General features: G+C 29.6%; 6 protein-coding genes across 6 annotated transcripts; 2 read left to right on the top strand and 4 right to left on the bottom strand.

Annotated features, from left to right (window-relative positions):
- Positions 1-118: 118 nt before the first annotated feature.
- On the bottom strand, positions 119-3,719 carry LOC130900768 (zinc finger protein 124-like). Its single transcript, XM_057811633.1, has 5 exons — positions 3,463-3,719; positions 2,862-3,371; positions 2,560-2,803; positions 2,319-2,508; positions 119-1,195 (listed from the first exon to the last, which is right to left on the bottom strand). Exons 1-5 carry the CDS (start codon positions 3,622-3,624, stop codon positions 721-723), a joined length of 1,581 nt encoding a protein of 526 aa, XP_057667616.1. The 5' UTR covers positions 3,625-3,719; the 3' UTR covers positions 119-720.
- Positions 3,720-4,404: 685 nt separating this feature from the next.
- Positions 4,405-10,770, bottom strand: LOC130901331 (exostosin-2). Its single transcript, XM_057812636.1, has 6 exons — positions 9,975-10,770; positions 6,554-7,310; positions 5,458-5,638; positions 5,200-5,397; positions 4,871-5,112; positions 4,405-4,820 (listed from the first exon to the last, which is right to left on the bottom strand). Exons 1-6 carry the CDS (start codon positions 10,508-10,510, stop codon positions 4,599-4,601), a joined length of 2,136 nt encoding a protein of 711 aa, XP_057668619.1. The 5' UTR covers positions 10,511-10,770; the 3' UTR covers positions 4,405-4,598.
- A 467-nt stretch (positions 10,771-11,237) lies between these two features.
- On the top strand, positions 11,238-13,105 carry LOC130901334 (uncharacterized). The gene is made up of 4 exons (XM_057812638.1): positions 11,238-11,394; positions 11,449-11,629; positions 12,692-12,729; positions 12,806-13,105. The coding sequence occupies exons 1-4, from the start codon at positions 11,340-11,342 to the stop codon at positions 13,042-13,044; spliced, it is 513 nt and encodes a 170-aa protein (XP_057668621.1). The 5' UTR covers positions 11,238-11,339; the 3' UTR covers positions 13,045-13,105.
- LOC130901332 (60S ribosomal protein L18a) lies at positions 13,091-16,379 on the bottom strand. Its single transcript, XM_057812637.1, has 3 exons — positions 16,287-16,379; positions 15,738-16,094; positions 13,091-13,290 (listed from the first exon to the last, which is right to left on the bottom strand). Exons 1-3 carry the CDS (start codon positions 16,302-16,304, stop codon positions 13,135-13,137), a joined length of 531 nt encoding a protein of 176 aa, XP_057668620.1. The 5' UTR covers positions 16,305-16,379; the 3' UTR covers positions 13,091-13,134.
- Positions 16,380-16,776: 397 nt separating this feature from the next.
- On the bottom strand, positions 16,777-17,631 carry LOC130901143 (adrenodoxin-like protein 1, mitochondrial). Its single transcript, XM_057812256.1, has 3 exons — positions 17,439-17,631; positions 17,324-17,375; positions 16,777-17,195 (listed from the first exon to the last, which is right to left on the bottom strand). Exons 1-3 carry the CDS (start codon positions 17,542-17,544, stop codon positions 16,844-16,846), a joined length of 510 nt encoding a protein of 169 aa, XP_057668239.1. The 5' UTR covers positions 17,545-17,631; the 3' UTR covers positions 16,777-16,843.
- Positions 17,632-17,848: 217 nt separating this feature from the next.
- LOC130901006 (NADH dehydrogenase [ubiquinone] 1 beta subcomplex subunit 5, mitochondrial) lies at positions 17,849-18,724 on the top strand. Its single transcript, XM_057812047.1, has 4 exons — positions 17,849-18,033; positions 18,091-18,302; positions 18,365-18,471; positions 18,524-18,724. Exons 1-4 carry the CDS (start codon positions 17,970-17,972, stop codon positions 18,660-18,662), a joined length of 522 nt encoding a protein of 173 aa, XP_057668030.1. The 5' UTR covers positions 17,849-17,969; the 3' UTR covers positions 18,663-18,724.
- The last annotated feature ends 956 nt before the right edge of the window (positions 18,725-19,680 follow it).

Genomic DNA, 19,680 nt, shown 5'->3' on the forward strand with positions numbered 1-19,680 from the left:
TGGCTTTTAGTTACTTAAATCATGTCAATCATATGTGGTTACCAGGACCGTCTTTGGCTCAAAATTTCAATTCCAATTTGTATGGAATTCAACGAATCGTATAATGAAATAAAAAACGATAAAATTCAACAATTTATTAGACACAAATACACAGAAAACATCTTAAAAATCTTTTTAACAGCTTTTAACAAAACTAAAAGTCTTTAAAACATGACTATATATTATAAAAATAAATAAATATTTTGAAATAAAAAAATAGTGAAATACTTTAAAATTTGTAATAAATAAAACTAAAATAACAGTCTTCATAAAAAGAGGTAATCCTGATGTACCTCATTAAAAAAATATTTGATAGCAACAAAAACAACAGAGACGTCAAAAGTTCGAAAACAATAATTGACAGTTAACACAAGTATTGTTCCGTGTTTGAAACCTCAAAAGTTCGAAAGTGACAACTGACAGTACCAAAAACAAAGTTCTGTCATCATAATGTCAAAACATATAAAATATCTCGACAGAAACGAAAAAAAAAGTGTCAAAAAATCAAATAAAACCTACTTTTAAGCATAAATATTTTGAGATCAGCTTATTTTGTACCTAGAAATTCATTTTAAAAACATAAACACTTGAGATCTTCGTACGTCAACTACTGACAGTTAAGCTAGATGAAATTAAAGCATTAATCATTAACACGGTGCAGCAAAATGAGCCAATACGTTATTACATACTGACGGATGAAAGATTTCCAAGATTCGACAATCGATCGTCGCCCGATGCATACAAAGTAAACGTGTCGACGTGTTCGCATCCATCCTCGGCGCTCAACGCGCATATTTGAAAAGATTCGTTTCTGGAATCGCAGTTTCCGTTGGATATTATCGCGAACGTTTCGTTCTCGGGGGATTTATCGTCGTTGAAGGTCGATAATTCACCGGAAGGTTCCTCTAGTTCGTTTTCGGAGTTTTTCGAATGGGTTAGAAGGTGCGCTCGAAGAGAATGCGCCCATAGGAAGCTCTTCTGGCATATCGGACACGAATGGGATTTGACGCCATTGTGGATTTTCGTATGGACTTTTAAACTGCTGCTTCTGTTGAAAGATTTATCACAGATTGTGCACTTGAACGGTTTCAAGTTGGTGTGGACTATGGAATGGCGTTTCAGTCTTGTCGATGACGGGAATGCCTTATCGCATATACTGAAACAATGATGAAAATCGAAAATTTCAAGAAATTTTGATGTTGTTTGACGTGGTAAAGACATTTCTTGGAATTCACAATGATTTTTTCCAATAATAAAAGGTCAAATCATATAAACTTAGTTATTGACAGTAGTACTAATACTGTCTTATCATGGAAGTAGCAAAATGTCATTTTTATAACAACAGAAACATTGCTCTATGATGAAAATGTCGAAATATATATGAAAAGGTCAATAAATTGCAAAAGAAGAAGAGCTTGACAGCGAACACTATTTTATAACTTAACTAGATAAAAAACTCTATGATGAATGGAGATGGAGGTAAAAAACAAATAATTGGTTGAAGAAGAATTTGACATAAAATACCATTTTGTGATCAAAATATGAGAATATGGATGACAAATTCCACTATTTATGAAGGTAGAAACCAAAAAATTGGTTAAAGAAGCATTTGACACAAAATATTACTTTGGAATTAAAATATTACAGTACAGATGATTGATTCGACAATGTATAAAAGCAGAGAATGAAAAATTGATTAAAAAAGAAAATTGTGACAGAAAATACTATTCTCTAATAAAATATAACAGTATAGATGAAAAATTCGACAATTTATGTAAGTAGAGGCCAAAGAATTTGACAGTAGTATAAACATTTTTATGTAATAAAAATATTAATTTTTATAAAGGACGTTAATCTCAAAGTGGAGGCCATAAAATAAATTGAAGAAGAAGAAATAAACAGCAAAGGAACAAAAATATTGTACAATAATAGAAACGTCAAACGTCACATCATATAAACACTGTTTTGTGAGACTGGAAATTAATTAAATAAGAAGACATTGACGGCAACCAGTATTTTATAATAAAAATATCAAACAGCAGAGATGAAAAATTCGATATTATGTAAAGGTAAGGGCAGAATATTCAATTAAAAAAGAACTTGCCAGCAACAGAAATACTATTTTATAATCAGAATATGACAGTATTAGATAGAAAACTCAACAATTCATAAAGGAAGAGGCCAAAATATCATTTGAAGAAGAGCTTCATAGTACATATAAAAAACTCGAAAACATTTGACAGTAATTAAAAAGTGTAGGAGAAACAAATAATACTTACGAACATTTGAAGGGTTTTTCTCCAGTGTGTGATCGCATATGTTGCACTAAGTGACACTGCATAGACATTGTTTTCCCGCACACATTACACATGTACGGTTTTTCTTTGGTATGGGTCCTCATATGGTAAGTCAAATCTGGAGCTTGTCTGAACCCTCTACCACAAATCGAGCACAAATATGGTTTAGAACCTGCAATTATAAACAATTTTAATAAACAATAAATATTAATAGTCTACATACCGGTATGTATCCTCATGTGCGCGGTAAGCGTACCAGATTGCCTGTACCGTTTCCCACATTCTTTACATTGAAATGCCTTTTCCCCTGAATGGTTACGGGCGTGGTGCATCAGGGAGCCATATACTTTAAATCCCTTCCGACATTCCGTGCAAACAAATGGTTTATCCTCGTTGTGAGACTTTAAGTGGAGTTTTAATTGGTTGGGTAATTTAAAAGATTGTTCGCAGATGTTGCAATCATAGAACTATAAAAAGAGACTTTTTTTTAATATGTTTTTGACGTTTTTTCAATGAATAACGTACCAAGTCACCGGATTTTGTGATATTTCGGTAATAATTCATATTTTGCATATCCTTGAATGGTTTATTTGTTTCTTCTTCCTTAATATGGAGACTAAAATCCATCTTTGGTGATATGAGTTCCAGGTTACCTAATTTTAGATTATCTTGTATCAATTGATCTACGGTGTCTTCTCCCAATGGTATACAACTTTTTAAATCATCAGAGTCATCTTTAATATCATTTTCAACGTCTAGTAAATAATCATCTTTCATAAAATTCAAGCTATCATTAAGAAGATCTCCTTCTTGTAATAAATCGTTGTTATCAGATGGAAATGATTCTAATATTTTCACTTCATTCATATTTGGAACTTGATTATCATCTTTTGGAGAGAAATTTTTAATTTGTTCTAAGTAAGAATCGAGTAAATATTGCGATTTGTTGCATTGTTGTTGAAATTTATATGCACTGTGAGCGCAATCTATGCATTTAGCACATATCATGCTCGGTAAATTTTCGTCGTTACGAATCTATAAAATAACATTCTACTATCACAACAAATGGAAAAATGAAATTTTATTCACATTCAATATTATTATTTAGAATATATATTTGACTTACATTTATGTTGGATATATTAACGAGTATTTCACATATCGTCGGCATTTTCTCGTCGGAATGCTGTTCTAATAATTCACTATAAATCGAAAACATTGTACTAGATTCTAATAAACACACGCGACATACTTTATCTAAATCCAAAGCTATAATAACTGTTTCCATTTTTGTTTAAATATCGAACTAATTTATCAATAAATCATATTTACGTTTTTACTTTTGACATAAAGCGCGAATTGTTATATTGACATATGTCATTCGTAGAATTTTATTTAATGTGATTTTGTCACTGCTCTTAAAACCATAGATTAGATAGAGGATAACAAACATTTTGTAATTATTAGAGAAGATAGCGTTTGATAGAAACGAAATTAAAATTTTCTACATTTGAAAGAATTGAAAAAAATTACATTAATATACTTGATTTCATCACATTCTGATATTTCATATATCGTCGGCTTTTTTTCCAGTAATTAATTATAAATCGGAAACATTGTACCGGATTCTAATAAACATACGCGACGTACTTTATTTAAATCCGGAGATATAATAACTTGACATTAATCGCGAAATTTGTCATTTACATATGTTATTCATAGAATTTTATTTACTGTGATTTTATCACTGCTTTTAAAATCATAGATTAGATAAAATATTACAAAATTCATGTAATTATGAGAGGAAATAGCATAAAAATACAAATATATAGGAACAAAGTTGATATTTTTTTTATTTAAATGAGTTATTGAAAAAAATTACATTACATATACGTGATTTTATCACATTTTTTTGATTAGTTTGTTTTGTTTATAAACTATGCCTACTCTAGATAATATTTCTGTGGTTTCGATACTTAATTTTTGCATACAGGGCCTGTCATCATTATTAACAGCCGATTTTTTTATTTTATATATTCATATTTCTCTATGAAAATAAAACAAATTCTATCGAGATATTAAATAATATATTTATAATTTATTATTTTCGAATGTACAACATATACAAATAGAATACTATAAAGAAGAATAGGAAAAAAATTATACAACATATAAAAAATATATAACCCCGTATTAAATATCAATACAACAATATATTTACAATATTTACAAAAAAAATATCAACAAAATGACTAAAAAGTTTTATAAGCTGCCAATATCATTGAAACGTTTCAATTTTTCGGGGAAGGGATCTTTAAAAAGCACAGGATCGGCTCTAAACTCGACCGATTTGAGTGGCATTCTCCCGAAAGCTTTCTCAAATTTATCTATACATTGGGAACGTTCCACCATATGACCCAAATCGGCCGATAACATCTCGTTGCTGGCACATTCGGGACATTTGAATTTTTTCCTCGGAGTTACCTAAAAAAGTTAAAAATCAAATATTCCTTTTTGAAAATCGATTTTTTTACCTTGATGGGCGGTTTATTAGTCACGTTTGCTACTAAAAAATTCATGGCTATGTCTTCGCAGTTCATGTGTTCGTCTACCCAATTTTTTATTTCCGCAGGTAAATACGTGGTGTACAAAAAGCTCCAATATTTATGGAGAAAAGCCGCTCCTGTTAAAACCATCGATATTTTGTTCGTCCATTCGGATTCGTATCTCCAGGTATTAGTTACATTGTCCCAAATATGAGTCCTGGATGGAAAACCTACAAATAATAAATTAGTATATTAACCTAAAAACTAAGACCGGCAGTGAACGTGTTAAGTACTAATTTTGGTACTAAATGTCTTACCCACTATTCGATCTGGGAATTCGCGCCATACTTCATAAGCAAATTCAATTTCATCAGACGTTAGCATGACGATATCATCGTCAATGTGTAAAATTGCTTCTGTTTCAATTTCCTTATAAGGATAAAAGCGATTCGATAATTTATTAGCTTTCGTTCGTATTACGTTTATGGGTTTATTAATTTTTGGAAATTCGGATACTGAAAAGAAACTCGTAAAATTATTGAACATAACCTCAAACTTTTTTAATGGAAACTCACTTGAAGGCGGGTTCTTTTTTTGATTGTTCCATACCACGATTATTTTCATCAAACTGGGAACTTTAGATAACCTTTCTATTAGAAGAAACAAACTTTCTATTCTATCGTAAGTTAAAATCACAGCTGAAAACCCATGTGATTTCGGTGAAGTCATTGGAAAAAACAAAGGATTATTGTTGATCTAATAAAAAAACAAAAATCATTCAAAAACCTATTACATTTGTTTTATTTTACACTAAACAACATCGAAATATTGTTCCTATGAACCAAGAAATTAAATTCAAATCGTTGGTTGTCGTGTGGTATAAATCATCGGCGTTGTCAAATTTCTAATTGTTGAAATTAATAAATAATTATTTAAAAAAATTCCGTTTCTCAAATAATTAATTACTACGTAAAATATAATAGTTTATTTTCATTATAATTAAAACAAATTTCGAAAGCTATGACGTAATACCTACGCGTTTATCTATATTGTTAAATTGCTTGCGACTATTATCATATTATGATAACAATTCGGAAAAAAATTACAGCTTGGCAACGATGTAAAACATCTGTTCAATTATGTATCGTTTATTGTCGGTATTTGTTAGATACAGGGTGATACAGTTTAAAAAATATTTCATCGCATTTAGTGCTGACTATACATGTGAAAATATCTTCAAATCATATACAGGATGATAAATTTTATCTGATGTGATATATTCATAGAATAATTTTAAAATTGTGTAAAAAATATTGAAATTACTGACGTTTATATATACAGGATGGTCGAATTAGCGAAAAATAGTCAACGAGGTTTTTTTTTCGTATAAGCTGATCATGTTATACAGGGTGTGATTTTAAAAAATCTTTTTATGTACATAATTTATAAGTATTAAATCATAATAAAAAATAATTTCAACGACGTTGCGGTAAAATTATTTTGAATCGTCTTCAAATTTAGTGAAAAAAAATACAGGGTGATCAAACTAGATAAATATATCGTACGCGTTTATTTAAATACATTTTTTTCCTGTAAATAAACTTAATCTGAAATATTTTATTGTCGACGTTATACAGGGTGTCTCACATTATGGAAAAAATATTTACATACCTCTTCAGATATTAAATTAATTTCGTCGTACGTCCTACTATGATGGGGAAATATCCTTTCCTGTAGAATATCCAAAGTAGTTATGGCGATTTTCTTCATATTTGAAAAATATTTTTGATAAATGTACAATAGATTTTTTTGCATTTCTTTTATCCTTTTTTTGGAAATATTATTTAATACGTCCATCAATGTAGCGACGTGATTTTCCATAACGAAAACGGAAAATCGTTTCCAATCGATTATATCTCGAAAGGGCATCACGTGACCGTCGGCTATTATAACCGGTATACAATTAGCGGCCATAGCTTCCAACAGAATGAACTGACCCATCCTTTCGCCGCGAAATATCACACAGAATACGGATCCTTTCAATACGTCAGGATAATCGAAAGTTTTACCAGTTTCTATATCACATCTTCGATTATATGAATGTCGATGGCAAGAATCGAGTATTAACAGATTTTCGTGATGGCGGTAACGGAGTTTTTGGAGTTCGGAGAGAAAAAATGGATCAATGTTTAATTGGGAGGATGTGACTAGCCAATGTCTTTCGTTTGATGTGTTTTTGACTAGAGCCGATTTCGCCATCGGACTAAACACCGGTAAGGAAATGTCGAATCTATTTCGAAAAGTATATGTATCGAAACCACCGCCGGCTATCAACGCCTTACCGACGTCCAGTTCTACTACCGGCGAAAAATCCGGCGGACTGCCGGATACCATGTTGAATATCAGATGATTTTCCCCTCCGTTCCAACTGAAATTTCAAGAAAAAAATAGCATCAGTCTAACCGAAACAAGCACCGATTATCGTGAACAATCGGTTTCATTTCGTTACAACGAATAAAAAAGCCCTGCACGCAAAGATAAATGAACATTGTGGTTATATCGGTTAATTACACGTCTGCGTTTCAATCAAACATCACGAAACGATTCACTTTTACTTGTAAATCACAAAACATAATAAATAAATAAAATCTGGTTGAGTACTGTCAAAGTAGAGGTCAAAAGAACTAAATAAAGAAGAAACATGACATTAAGGATTTACTCAAGTGGTAAAAATAAAATTAATGATGCAAAAAGGTAACAATTAATGATTGCTACGAATATAAGAAGGTGGCAACGCTGTATTAGTTAAGCTCGGAGCACATCTACACGGTTACGAGTAGGTTATAATAAATAAGAAAGCCGTGCACGCAAAAATAAATAAACATTGTGGTTATGTCGGTTAATGACACGTCTGCGTTTCATTCATACATCACGAAACGATTCATTTGTACTTATAAATCACGAAACGATTCATCTGTACTTATAAATCACAAAACATAATAAATAAGTTAAATCTGGTTGAGAACTGTCAATGTAGAGGCCAACAACTAAATAAAGAAGAATAATGACGTTTAGCTTTTACTCATATGGTCAAAATTAGGTTGAAGCTGCAACAAGGTAAAAATTGATAACAAAACGTAATTTTTTCTAATATAAAGAAGTGGCAACGCTGAATTAGTAAATTAAATAGTGTATACATTATTTTTGGTCTTTTCGACTAGATAACAAACTACTAATACGTTACTTGACCTAATTACATCATCATTTTCCCTCACTGAGTACTAAAATGTCTATTATTTGAAAAATACCCCGAAGTTTTATCAGTTAAGTCAATTTAAACACAATTTTTTCATAAATATCGTTATCTTCACTTGAGCAATACGATAAATAAAATATATTGAACGTAACCTTGGCATTTCGAAAATGAAAATTTATCACGTAATTAGATATTTAGAAACATTTTCGTCAAATTTTATGGTATTATTTATACTTTTATAGGTTTTTTTGTTACGAATTTTCTCAATAAAACAATCTACTTTTCTCTTTTTCATCAATCATCAATTAATATGAAACGTTTTATAATTGCCTCGTTGCCGCTTTTCGTACTTTCAATATTCGTATACGAAACCGCAGACATTCAAGGACGTTAAATTGAATATTTTATCGTTAAACTTTACCCCTGGGACTCGTAAATTATTCATGTGTTTATTACAATAACATTGCTCATCACACATAGTTAATACTTATCGATTTTTATTATTAAAAATAATTATTTATATGTCAATGTGAGTGGTACAAAATATTCAAAAGTTATTGAAGTAATAACACAAATTGACTTCCATTTCAACTACCAGACACGCGATGTATTAAATGCAAGTAATTTGAGTTCAATAAAAAATATCGATGATCTCGTCGCCCTCATTGTACATATAAATAAACTTCCTGTATATTCTTTTGGATTTATTCTCTATAATATTCATTCAAAACAATATGGCCGTTATTTAATACAGTATTTTACTAGTAAATGCCTTTCAGGCATAAATTTGTTCTCATAAGCCCTAAATTGGCATGTACGACACGATGCTTTCAATTTTTCTTTTCAGTATATTACTGAACGACATTTAAGAAGTATTCTTATTACTATTTTTTTGTTAGAATACGTTATACGTGACTAAATAATTATGGATATTTCTAGAACTATTAAAAACCCATAAAAATGTCATTAACTGGTTAAATAATTTAGTAAGAAGTCATTTTATTTAGATAAATCAAATTCGACGTGAATACAATGGAATTAAATAAAGTTGTAGCCATTTCAGTAAACGTAATTATTGTACAGGTACGGACTTAAAACAAGTTTCCGTTAAACCGACCACTAATTTAACTTTAATTTGAAATTAATTCAAACATTAATTATGAAAACCAGTTATAATAATTATTGGTAGAGTTTTCTACGAGATGTAATCAAAAATTAAGTCGAATAAATTTTTATATTACTATTTGTCGTAAAACATGTTGTTCATTTAAAAAATTCGTAAAAAGGTAAAATTTATCTATGGTGATCATATGATAAGTCAAATCTATATAAAAGTGGGTAATGAAGTCTTCTAGTTACTGTATGCTATAAAATGTAATCTGACATAGTTTTTATAACTTTTCCATGTTACCCCGTATAATACGGTTAGTGAATCCAGGAAAAAATAAACATCTCGGGATAACCATTTATAATTTTAATTTTAGCGTCAATAAACGTATTTTAAGGAATATTTTAATGAACTTTTGTTTTATAAACAAATTATTTTAGTATTTCATTTTGTACTAAAAATAAATGTATAAATGAATGGTTTTTGCAAATAATAAATATATAGAAAAAAGTCGTAACGAAATTCAAAAATCTCTGTTTTCAAGGTTATTAGGTCGTAAGATAATATATTGCAGGTCGAATAAACATTTTTTTTTCAATATTTTGATAACGATAAATCAAACAGAATAGCTATATAGGTAAAAATATCATATTTCAGCTAGGTATAATTACTTATTAAATTAATTAAAAAAATGTGCTAAAATGACAAAAAAAATGTTATAGACTTACTAAGGAAGGGAACTTAATGCTGTTGAAGTCAAGTTCAATCGAATTCTATCTTGATTAAGGGTATCTATGGATGGAATAAATACACAGGCTTCTTCGGGGTTAGCTGTGTAGTATTTTGACTTGATCACAGAATTAAGTAGATAATAGTATTCTTTGGATAAGTGCTCTGTAGCTGGTACTCCATTTTCATCCACATATTTTTTTAATGGATACACATACACTGCTATCCTATCGTGTCCTGTATGACCACACCGATAAACATTAAAACAATCCCAATGAGTACACTGTGTATTTCTAGGAGTCACTGTAGTAACACCGTTTGTTAATTTCACTAGAGGTAGATTTTGTAAGTTTCTGAAATCGATATTTTCGTAATTTTTTGTCGCGTCACTAGTAAAATTCGCTAAAGGAACTGAAAGGGCTATAAATATAGAAACGATAAGTAACACAAAGAAGAAATTTTTGTATTTATTGTAAATGGAGGTTTTCGTGAAGTTGTATACTTTAGATATAGCGATTTTTGTAGGAACCGTCATTTTTTCACACACTGTATACAATAATTTAATGATAAATACATGGCACTAGGGATAATGGAAATAAATGTGAAAAATATTTCACATTTTATTAGTTTTAAGTCATGTTTTCAATATACTTCACTAACACTTAACAGGACACTACTGTCACTTCCCTACAAAATGAGAAGTAAAAGTAAACAGAATAGTTTTAGGTTAGATCAATTTTTGTATTAGACGTGTCTACTCAGCCGCATAAACGGTTAAATCACTAATAACCAATTATAAACAAAACAATTTAGTTATGAAAACTAATAATAATAGTTCAATATATCTTTACACGATATAATCTATTACAAGATAAAGTATTTTTTATTTATTTGTCATTTAAGTTCAAATATAGAAGAACAAGTTAGACCGAATTACAAAGTTTTTGCTAGAAATAAAACGAATATTAATCTGAAACTAATATCTATTATCATTTCGAATTCATTTCTAGATATTTTATGGAAAAATATTACTAACAATTTGCATTGAATAAAATAGTTTAGCTTTACTTCTTACATATGGTTTAGTAGGCATAATCGAAGGTTGACATATGTGACCAAGATATTCAGTAAGAATTTTATATCGTTATTACAATTATTTCACATTATGTCATTTATAAATGGATTAAAGAAAATTTGAGCTTATTTCCGATTTATATAAATTTACTATTATGAACAAATTAATTTTCTTTACTTTATATAGGCAACTTTTTTAACACGTAATAACGCTCGGTTGTCCAAATTTAAAAGTCAAACTACTGTCATCAATTGTATGTCAAAAGGTTAATTTTGTTATTAAATAAATAATGGAATTCAAAAAACGCACAATTTATTTGACAATAAGATATTTAGACGATTCCAGTAAGTTGTCTTAGTACTTACAAAAAATAAACTATTCAATTTAAAACTTTTCAGCTGATAATCCTAATACGGTGAAGAAGATTATCGAAGTGTCTCCACATACAGATCCGAATAATTTAAAAACAGAATTATACAAAATTTGTAATATTTCTAATGAAAAAGTGATGAAAATACGTAATGGTGAAGGCGATTTAGTACCAATATCGTTTTTAGCTGATCCTGATATACCAGACAAGTATAAGAATTTTATAAAAATATTCAAAGATTTAAATTTAAACTCTTAGTAAATAATTTTAGGATATGTTTAGTATTATCATAATTTGGACATTATAATTATCATACACTATTAGGATATTAATTAAATTGTATATGTTTAAACTTTGAAGGTCAAAGAATCTTGTTCTATTGATTTAAATTGGGAAATACGAATTTTAGTGGTTTAGGACTATTTTGTTTGTCCTGTTATCATAGATATGGTGTGAATTTAGGTTATACAAAAGTTTCATCCAAAGCCTGTTTTCTGGATTTAGTTAAATAAATAGGAAGTTAAGAGATTTAGGGTTATTTTCACTGTTGCTTCATCTTAGATATGGTGTAAATTTAGGTTTTGTTAGGTCTTATGTGTGTTAAAAAAGTTTTGTTTCAATGTCAAGCTCAAGGAAGCTGGTTTTAGGGATTTTTTTGAACAAATAGGAAATTTGGGGCTACCTACTTTATTTACCTTATTAACATAGGTATGATGTTAATCTAGGTTTTCTTAGATCTGATGGATTTTAAAAAGATTTTGTCAAACATCAAGGTCAAGAATGTCTGTTTTATGGATTTATTTGAACAAATAGGAAGTTTAGGGCTACTTTATTTGCCCTATTGTCATAGATATGATGTCAATCTAGGTTTTCTCAAGTCTTATGGGTTTTTTTTCAACATTAAGGTCAAGAATTTTTGTTTCAAGGATTTATTTGAACAAATAGGAAGCTTAGGGCTACTTTATTTGCCCTTTTGTCATATTTATGATGTAAATCTAGGTTTTCTCACGTCTCATGGGTTTTCAAAAGGTTTTGGTCAACGTTAAGGTCCAGGAAGCCTATTTTGTGGATTTATTTGAACAAATAGGAAGTTTATGGCTGCTTTATTTGTTCTGTTACCATGAATATGGTGTATATTCACGTTTTTTCGTCTCAGTTTTTGTTTGATTTTAGAATGAAAATTAAATCACTTTTTAATCTACTACTTTCTTTCAAGACTTTTCTAAAGTCTAAAATCTGTCCAGTTTTCTAACCCCAATAATTTATTTTAGATACTTTCAACTTGACATTACGAATGTGTCATATATTGGTGAGTATATTCAATTTCGAAGCTTGTTCTTGTCAATAAGTCTAAAATTTTTAAATTTTTGTCGTTAAATTTGTAGATAGACCCGCGGCGAGTCTCCTACAAGACGCTTACGTCGACGCAGTTCAACAAAAGATCAGAACTTTGGAAAGTCGTATAGCACAATCCGAATTACTTCTACCCCAATTGGAATGGCGCAGACAAGCCTACATGGAAGATACCGTGAATGGTTTACTTTATAAAGTTGGATTTTTGAACAGGAGATTCGACGAATTGTTACCCCAATGTAGACCTAAACACACCGAAACAATGGCTTAAATCAAGAAATATTTCATGTAATCTTCAATGATTTTAATAAAGTCGATTTTTTTTATATAAACGTTTTTATTTATCCACTTTTCAAACAAATTACAAGAAATATGTTCTCGGTTTGCGAACTGAGAACCGATTCATCGATCTGTGCTGGATTCGTTTTGGTAACGGGAAACGGATCTTCGAATCATGGAATTGTTTTACTTGAGGTCTTCTAGTATTGGAAGCTTTCACTTCCTCAACTTTAATTATCTGAAATTAAAACATTTAAACTCAAAAATCAATTAAAAATTGTGTAAAAATCTAAAAATACAACAGAAATATTGTTTATTAATACTAAATGTCTCAAAAATGGGACTTACACCTCAAACTAAGGGATGACAACACTGTGACCGAAGTAGAAGGAGGACAAAGATTGTGGTAGGTTCAATTAAGGGGCATGTGAAGGATACGAGGGTGTAATAGAGGAGGAAATAATTTTCCACAACTTTCGACCTCTTACAAAGTAAAATCATTGGATTCAACTATGTAAAGGGAAGATAAATACTTGATCAAAGGTTATATCAAAGATACAATACAAAAAAAGCTGGGATAGACGAGGAAACATGATCTGCAATGGTCAAACTCTTATAACACAAGAAAATCCTGTGATTTGATTAAGAAAAAACCACTCAGGTCTCTTTTGATTGTAAATAACATTTTACAACCTCTGTACAAATAAAGGTCAATATTGCAACTTTTTACCAGTTTTAAAATTAATTTTTAATCAGAGTAGACTTAAAATTGAAGCAATTTAGAAAAAAAACTTTTTTATTGTGGCAGCAAAACGGGGACTAATTCTACCTATACTAAACAAATTAGTATCTGTAAATCAAAGTAGTCATAAACTGTCTTAGTTAGGTTCTGTTGCAATTATTTATGAGCTTATTACCTTTTGTTAACTATTTTTGAACGTTTTACCCCTTTGGTAAACATTTGAATGCATTTATTGACCAAAAAACTTACTTCTCATCTTTTACTTGTATTACTTGTATAAGAATAGATTGGTCGTAATGGCACCCACTTCAACTAATCGCTGCTCTTCAAAATTGGAAAACCCTAGGAGTCTCTGTCCTTTCCACTAAATCAAATCATAGAATTATCCTTAACAGTTACAGATCAAGCAAAAAGTATTCCTACTCTCCATTCTAGCTTTTTATTTGTTTTATTTTCACTAGTGTTATAAAATGGAAACATCTTCCACAACTTTTAAGCTACTGCAATGAAAAATCCTTGCATACATCTAAGAAAAGAGGTCAAAAACTCTGGAGGGCTTGATCAAAAGACACTTGAAAGATACAATAAAAACTGGATAAGAAGAGTAAACACATAATCTGCAACTGTCACGCTGGGGGGTGTATCATCATATCCTCAGCTTTATAGAATGAAGACAATGATTCCGGGAGGCATAGCCACATGAAACACGTGAGAATATAAAGAATAGGAAACTACAGTACCTATTTTCCACAACTTTCAAGCTCTTATGAAGAAAATTGTTGAGATTCTAGTGAGAAACTCCTCGGAGTAGGTGAAACACTAAAACTAGACACTAGAAGGATGAAAAAGACTTTGGAAGGACTGGAAAATAACAAAACATTGTGAACCTCTTACAACACAAGAAGAACTCCTGGAATTTATTTGAAACAAATCACCAGTCTAGGAAAAGGAAACACTGCAAATGTATGGAAGGAAAACAAAAACTTAACCACATGAAACAGAAAAAGCTAGAATAGAGTAGGACTACTTATCGCTTGATTTACAACTGTTAAGGATAATCCTAGGATATGATTTAGTGGAAAGGACAGAGACGCCTAGGGTTTTCCAACCTGAAGAGCTGCGATTAGCTAAAATAGGCGCGATTAAAGAGACTATACATGCCATTACAACCAACTTATTCTTAATATTAGTTTTTTGGTCAATAAATGCATTGTTCACCAAAGGGTTAAAACGTTCAAAAATAGTTAACAAAAGAGTTTTGCAATAGTTTAAATCAATATAATTTCATAAATTGCAATGGAACCTAACGAAGACTTTTTATGACTTCTTTGTCTTACAGATAGTAATTTGTTCAGGTTAGGCATAATTAGTATCTGTTTTGCTTATCCACGTGTTTGATGTCATACTAAAATTGTTTTTTTTTTGATAAATTGCCTTGATTTTAAGTCTACTCTGATTGTAAATTAATTTTAAAATTGGTAAAAAATGACCAACCAACAGAGGCCGTAAATTTAGCTAAAAAAACAAAAGATCTCAGAAATGTTAAATTTATTTAATAAAGATGTCTGTTCAAATTACATAGAACAGTAGTGTTTAGTAAACTATAATTCCCACTAATGTGGTTGTTGATTAGAAAAAGATCGATTGGAGAGAAATAACGAGAAGCAAATTTAATAAAAAAATCAGTTTTACAACTACATACAAAAATACTAGTCCCTAGTTAATTTTCAAATGTTAGGCATTGAATACCAGGAAATAATACATTAAGTAAGTACTATTACCAACGATGCAATATGCCTATTGTTTTAGCACAGTTTCGACCTACTCAGATATAGAAAATGTGAGCAGGAGATACCATAGTGCATTAATTTCAATATTTTTCTGTCACTATCAACTAAATTTCACACAAAAATAATGTATTATCACATTAAGATTATAAATACCTGAATTGCATGAGCTCTAGCTCTATGACGGGCCCCCATATCTCTATAACAAGCTGTAACGGCTCCGGATACGCTGAGGTCGCGATACTCCCTGTACATGTTGTGTGTACCTGAACGGGAATCGTATCTTAGCCAGATACCAAAGTTTTTAATTTTAACTGGAGTTTTTTCGGGTATCTGTCGTACAGATACAATTTCTCCTGTTGTTTTTTTAAATTTTCTAAGTTGTCTCAAGAAGTACCAGAAACGAGATTTTGCTACAATGGGATCAGGAGCGAAGATTCTCATTTTGTATAAAGGAGTAGTTTTCTCCTTTTCGGTAGGCAATTTGCGCCCGATAACTTCATATTCTTTCAACTATAAACAAGAAATAATAATGTATATGTTTAACACGTGTTCAATAACGAATTATAAATATTAACATTATAAAAATTAACAACTAGGATTAGTATCCTAAATATAATAGATATTAAATATTTATTTTATGAATATTGTTAGTATTTAATGTATGTAGAAAATTGATAATTTTTTGGAAATATCATTACTAACCTCTCCTTTGGCTTTCATGGCTACGGTTTTTACTTGAAAGGAAGCGGAAAAGCCATTGACACACTTCAAATTATTTCATTGACAGCTGTATCACCTTCTTTTTAATCACAATGCCTATGTTTACCAACACAAACAGTCAGTAAAACTTGAGTCAAACTGTTTGTATAGTAGCGGAAAACATGAAAGTAAAGAGAACTTGATAAAAAAAATAATATTTATTTATCATTCAATCGATAGATAAGTAGTTAATTTAGTTTTAATTGTTGTAGTTGATAGCTACATCTACTTTTTTCGTATTTGTGACTTTACTTACTAAAAGAAACAGCCACTAAAAATTGTTACTGTAACCAAAATTGAAATTAAAAACAGAAGATATTCTATTCTTTGTTTGTCATTTTAATTAACAACTTTGTAACTTTTATCGATATTAAAATTCAGGTCAAAATCAGGCTTTAAAGAGGATTTTTTTAGTTGTAAATTAAATAAAAGATTAAATTACAAAATGTATGTATATTTCTACAATATGTATGAGATTACGATTTAAAAAAATTATCTTATTAATGCGGTTTGGGTGTATGTCCGTCTACATAAAAATTCCTTGTAGCTTTTGGTAATCTGACGACTAGACCCTCTAAATTTTTATCTAACGTAATTTGGCACCCTAGGCGAGAATTTTCCTTCAGAAATGGTGCCATATCCAACAAATCTTCCTCAGTTTCCGTCGGTTCTGCTAGAATGTCTGAATGGTTACTCTGAATATAAACATGGCAAGTGGTGCAAGCCAAAGACGCTTCACAAGCACCTTCCATCGGTATTTGATATCTATGAGCTAAATACAAGAGATTATCACCAACTTTCCCTCTTATAGGGAATTTCTCCCCGTCTTTATTTATTATCGTTATATTAACTCTGGAAGAGGTATAGAGATTATTATGAATAATGTTTAGTTGACAATATGAGCTTCAAACTCAATTTTAATGACTTTAAATAAAATTTACGTCAATTTCTAATATATATAAGAAAAATTTAATACTTACACTTCGTCTTCCGACTTTGGATCCAACCATTCATATTCTCCATGTAAATCAGCTATGATATGGTAATTTTAATAAATAATTAATCAAAAATACATAGAAAATCAATTATACCTACTTAGTGTTGTACGAAAATATTTAACGTTCGTAGTACAATATGTAGTAGTTTTTGATGGGTGTTGCAATAATTTCCGAAAGAATTTCATACTATTCATCATATTCATTTCTATTTATAACAATAGAGTAAAAATTAATCTCATTTTTATAAACTTATATAAATAAACTGATTTCTAAATATTTAAATAACCTAAGATAATCTTCTTTTTACGTCAAATTATATGGTAGATTTTCTAAAGTTTACGGCAATTTTTTTGTTAAAAAAGAAGAATAAAGTACAATAAATCAGTGTTAATTCTATCATTCAATTATTAATTAGTTCCATATATAAATAAAATAATAATTGTCCATTTAAAAATGTATATTTCAAATATTTATATATTATTAATAAGATTTTCTTTAATAAACTGTCAATTTATAACTATGTAATCGGGATAAAAAAGAAGAAGTGTCTAATATAGAGGTTGCAAGTGATAGATTTTAAAGAAATTTTTAATAATATAAATAATTTTTTCACCACGATTAGTTAACAATGGGAGTGCTCAGTACTTTAAGAATCTTGAATCGACTATCAAAGTTAACGTTTAAAAATGAAGGTACATTATTATGTAATAGATTTTGTTTTAAAACTTCGTCTATATTTACATTTTTAGGATCGAAAAGGTTGATGTCTGATCATAAAGTCTTCCCATTACAACCCTCCCGATGGCAATGGATAAAATTCAAAGATTATTTCCATTACTATGTAATGTTAGGAGTAATACCTTGCACCCTAGTTGTTACATGGGCGAATATATTTATCGGACCTTCAACTCTATCTGAAATTCCCGAAGGATATACCCCGAAATTCTACGAGTACCAGAGGGTATTAAACTTGAAATAATCTTGTAATTTTAAAGGTGGTTCTAATTGAATATTTTGTTTTAGAGTCCCATAACTAGATTTTTTGCCAAGTATATTTGCAGAGACCCCCAGCAGGAATACGAGAAATATTTAGCGTTTGTTTTTATGGAAGACGAAAAGATGAAAATAAGGTAAGTTTAATTTTAAATGCGTGTTGAATTTGATGGTTTTAAACGTTTTTAGGGCTCTCGAAGCGAAAATTAAGCAGAAAATGGCCGAAAGAAATGATTACCAAGCATATTATTATCGCCCTATTGCTGCTAAATATCATAGAATAACAAGAGAAGCTGCAGATTATTTGGAAACTATCAGAGGAGAATAAAAAGATCCTTATAGCTTTTGATTTGTTATTAGCGATGCATAGTTAATAAATTTTTAATTATTTCCTCGTCTATTATTTATAATTTGGTTGATTTTCTTATTTAGTTTGTTATACTATAGTAGAAATGTAATAGTCTGTTCAAATTAATCATTAGGTTCGAAATTTCTCAAATAATTTAGTTTTTGAGCATGTTTTTGGGATAAAGTCAATTATTTTAAAAGTATTTTTGTTTTTGGGGCATAATGGCGAGGAAATAGTGTTCAGAATAATATTTACGGTTTCTTTAATTATTCCTTACAGTCAATTTTTTTACTTCTGATAGCTAGATCAGGAAAAAAAGGCAAAATTCCAAGTGGAAAGTTAGAAAATTTGAGATATATCAATAAATAATTAGAAATCCTATCACTGTATCATGAAACGATTATTATTGAGGTGAAAAGTTTTATAATTTCTACATTTATATCTTAAAATTCCATTTGTGAGAATATATCTTGAAAATATGCATCCTTTGAACCTATTTTAGATACAAAATTTAAAAACTCAATACTCGTAAAATGATATTTGAATTTCGCACCGTTAACAAAATTCAAATCCGCCAGTATTTCGCGATTGACATAACATCCCTTAGATTTTCACTTCAACATGGCGGTAATGTGATCAAAACCAATAGTGTAGTGAACCATCGAAATATACGTGATACGAAAATTGTAAACCATAGACAAAATGTAATAAATGTGACTAATGTCAAAAGAATTACCCCATAACGGAAATGATCAAAATATCTTTTTCTTTTTTATAATAATAGTTGTTTACAGGTTACTTAAAACGGAATATTAGAATTAGACATCAATATTAATATATAGAAATTTTAAAATAATAAAATTTGTACGGGGAATTGATTTAATTATTGTTTTATACATTTTTTTAATAAAAAACACAGAATAGGGACAACTGCTAAGAAAGTTATTGTAATAATAACAGTTACATAGAGAAAGTTTTTATAATTCATTATATACAT

Source organism: Diorhabda carinulata, chromosome X (assembly GCF_026250575.1).
Source record: "Diorhabda carinulata isolate Delta chromosome X, icDioCari1.1, whole genome shotgun sequence".
In the NCBI taxonomy this organism is placed as follows: Eukaryota; Metazoa; Arthropoda; class Insecta; order Coleoptera; family Chrysomelidae; genus Diorhabda; species Diorhabda carinulata.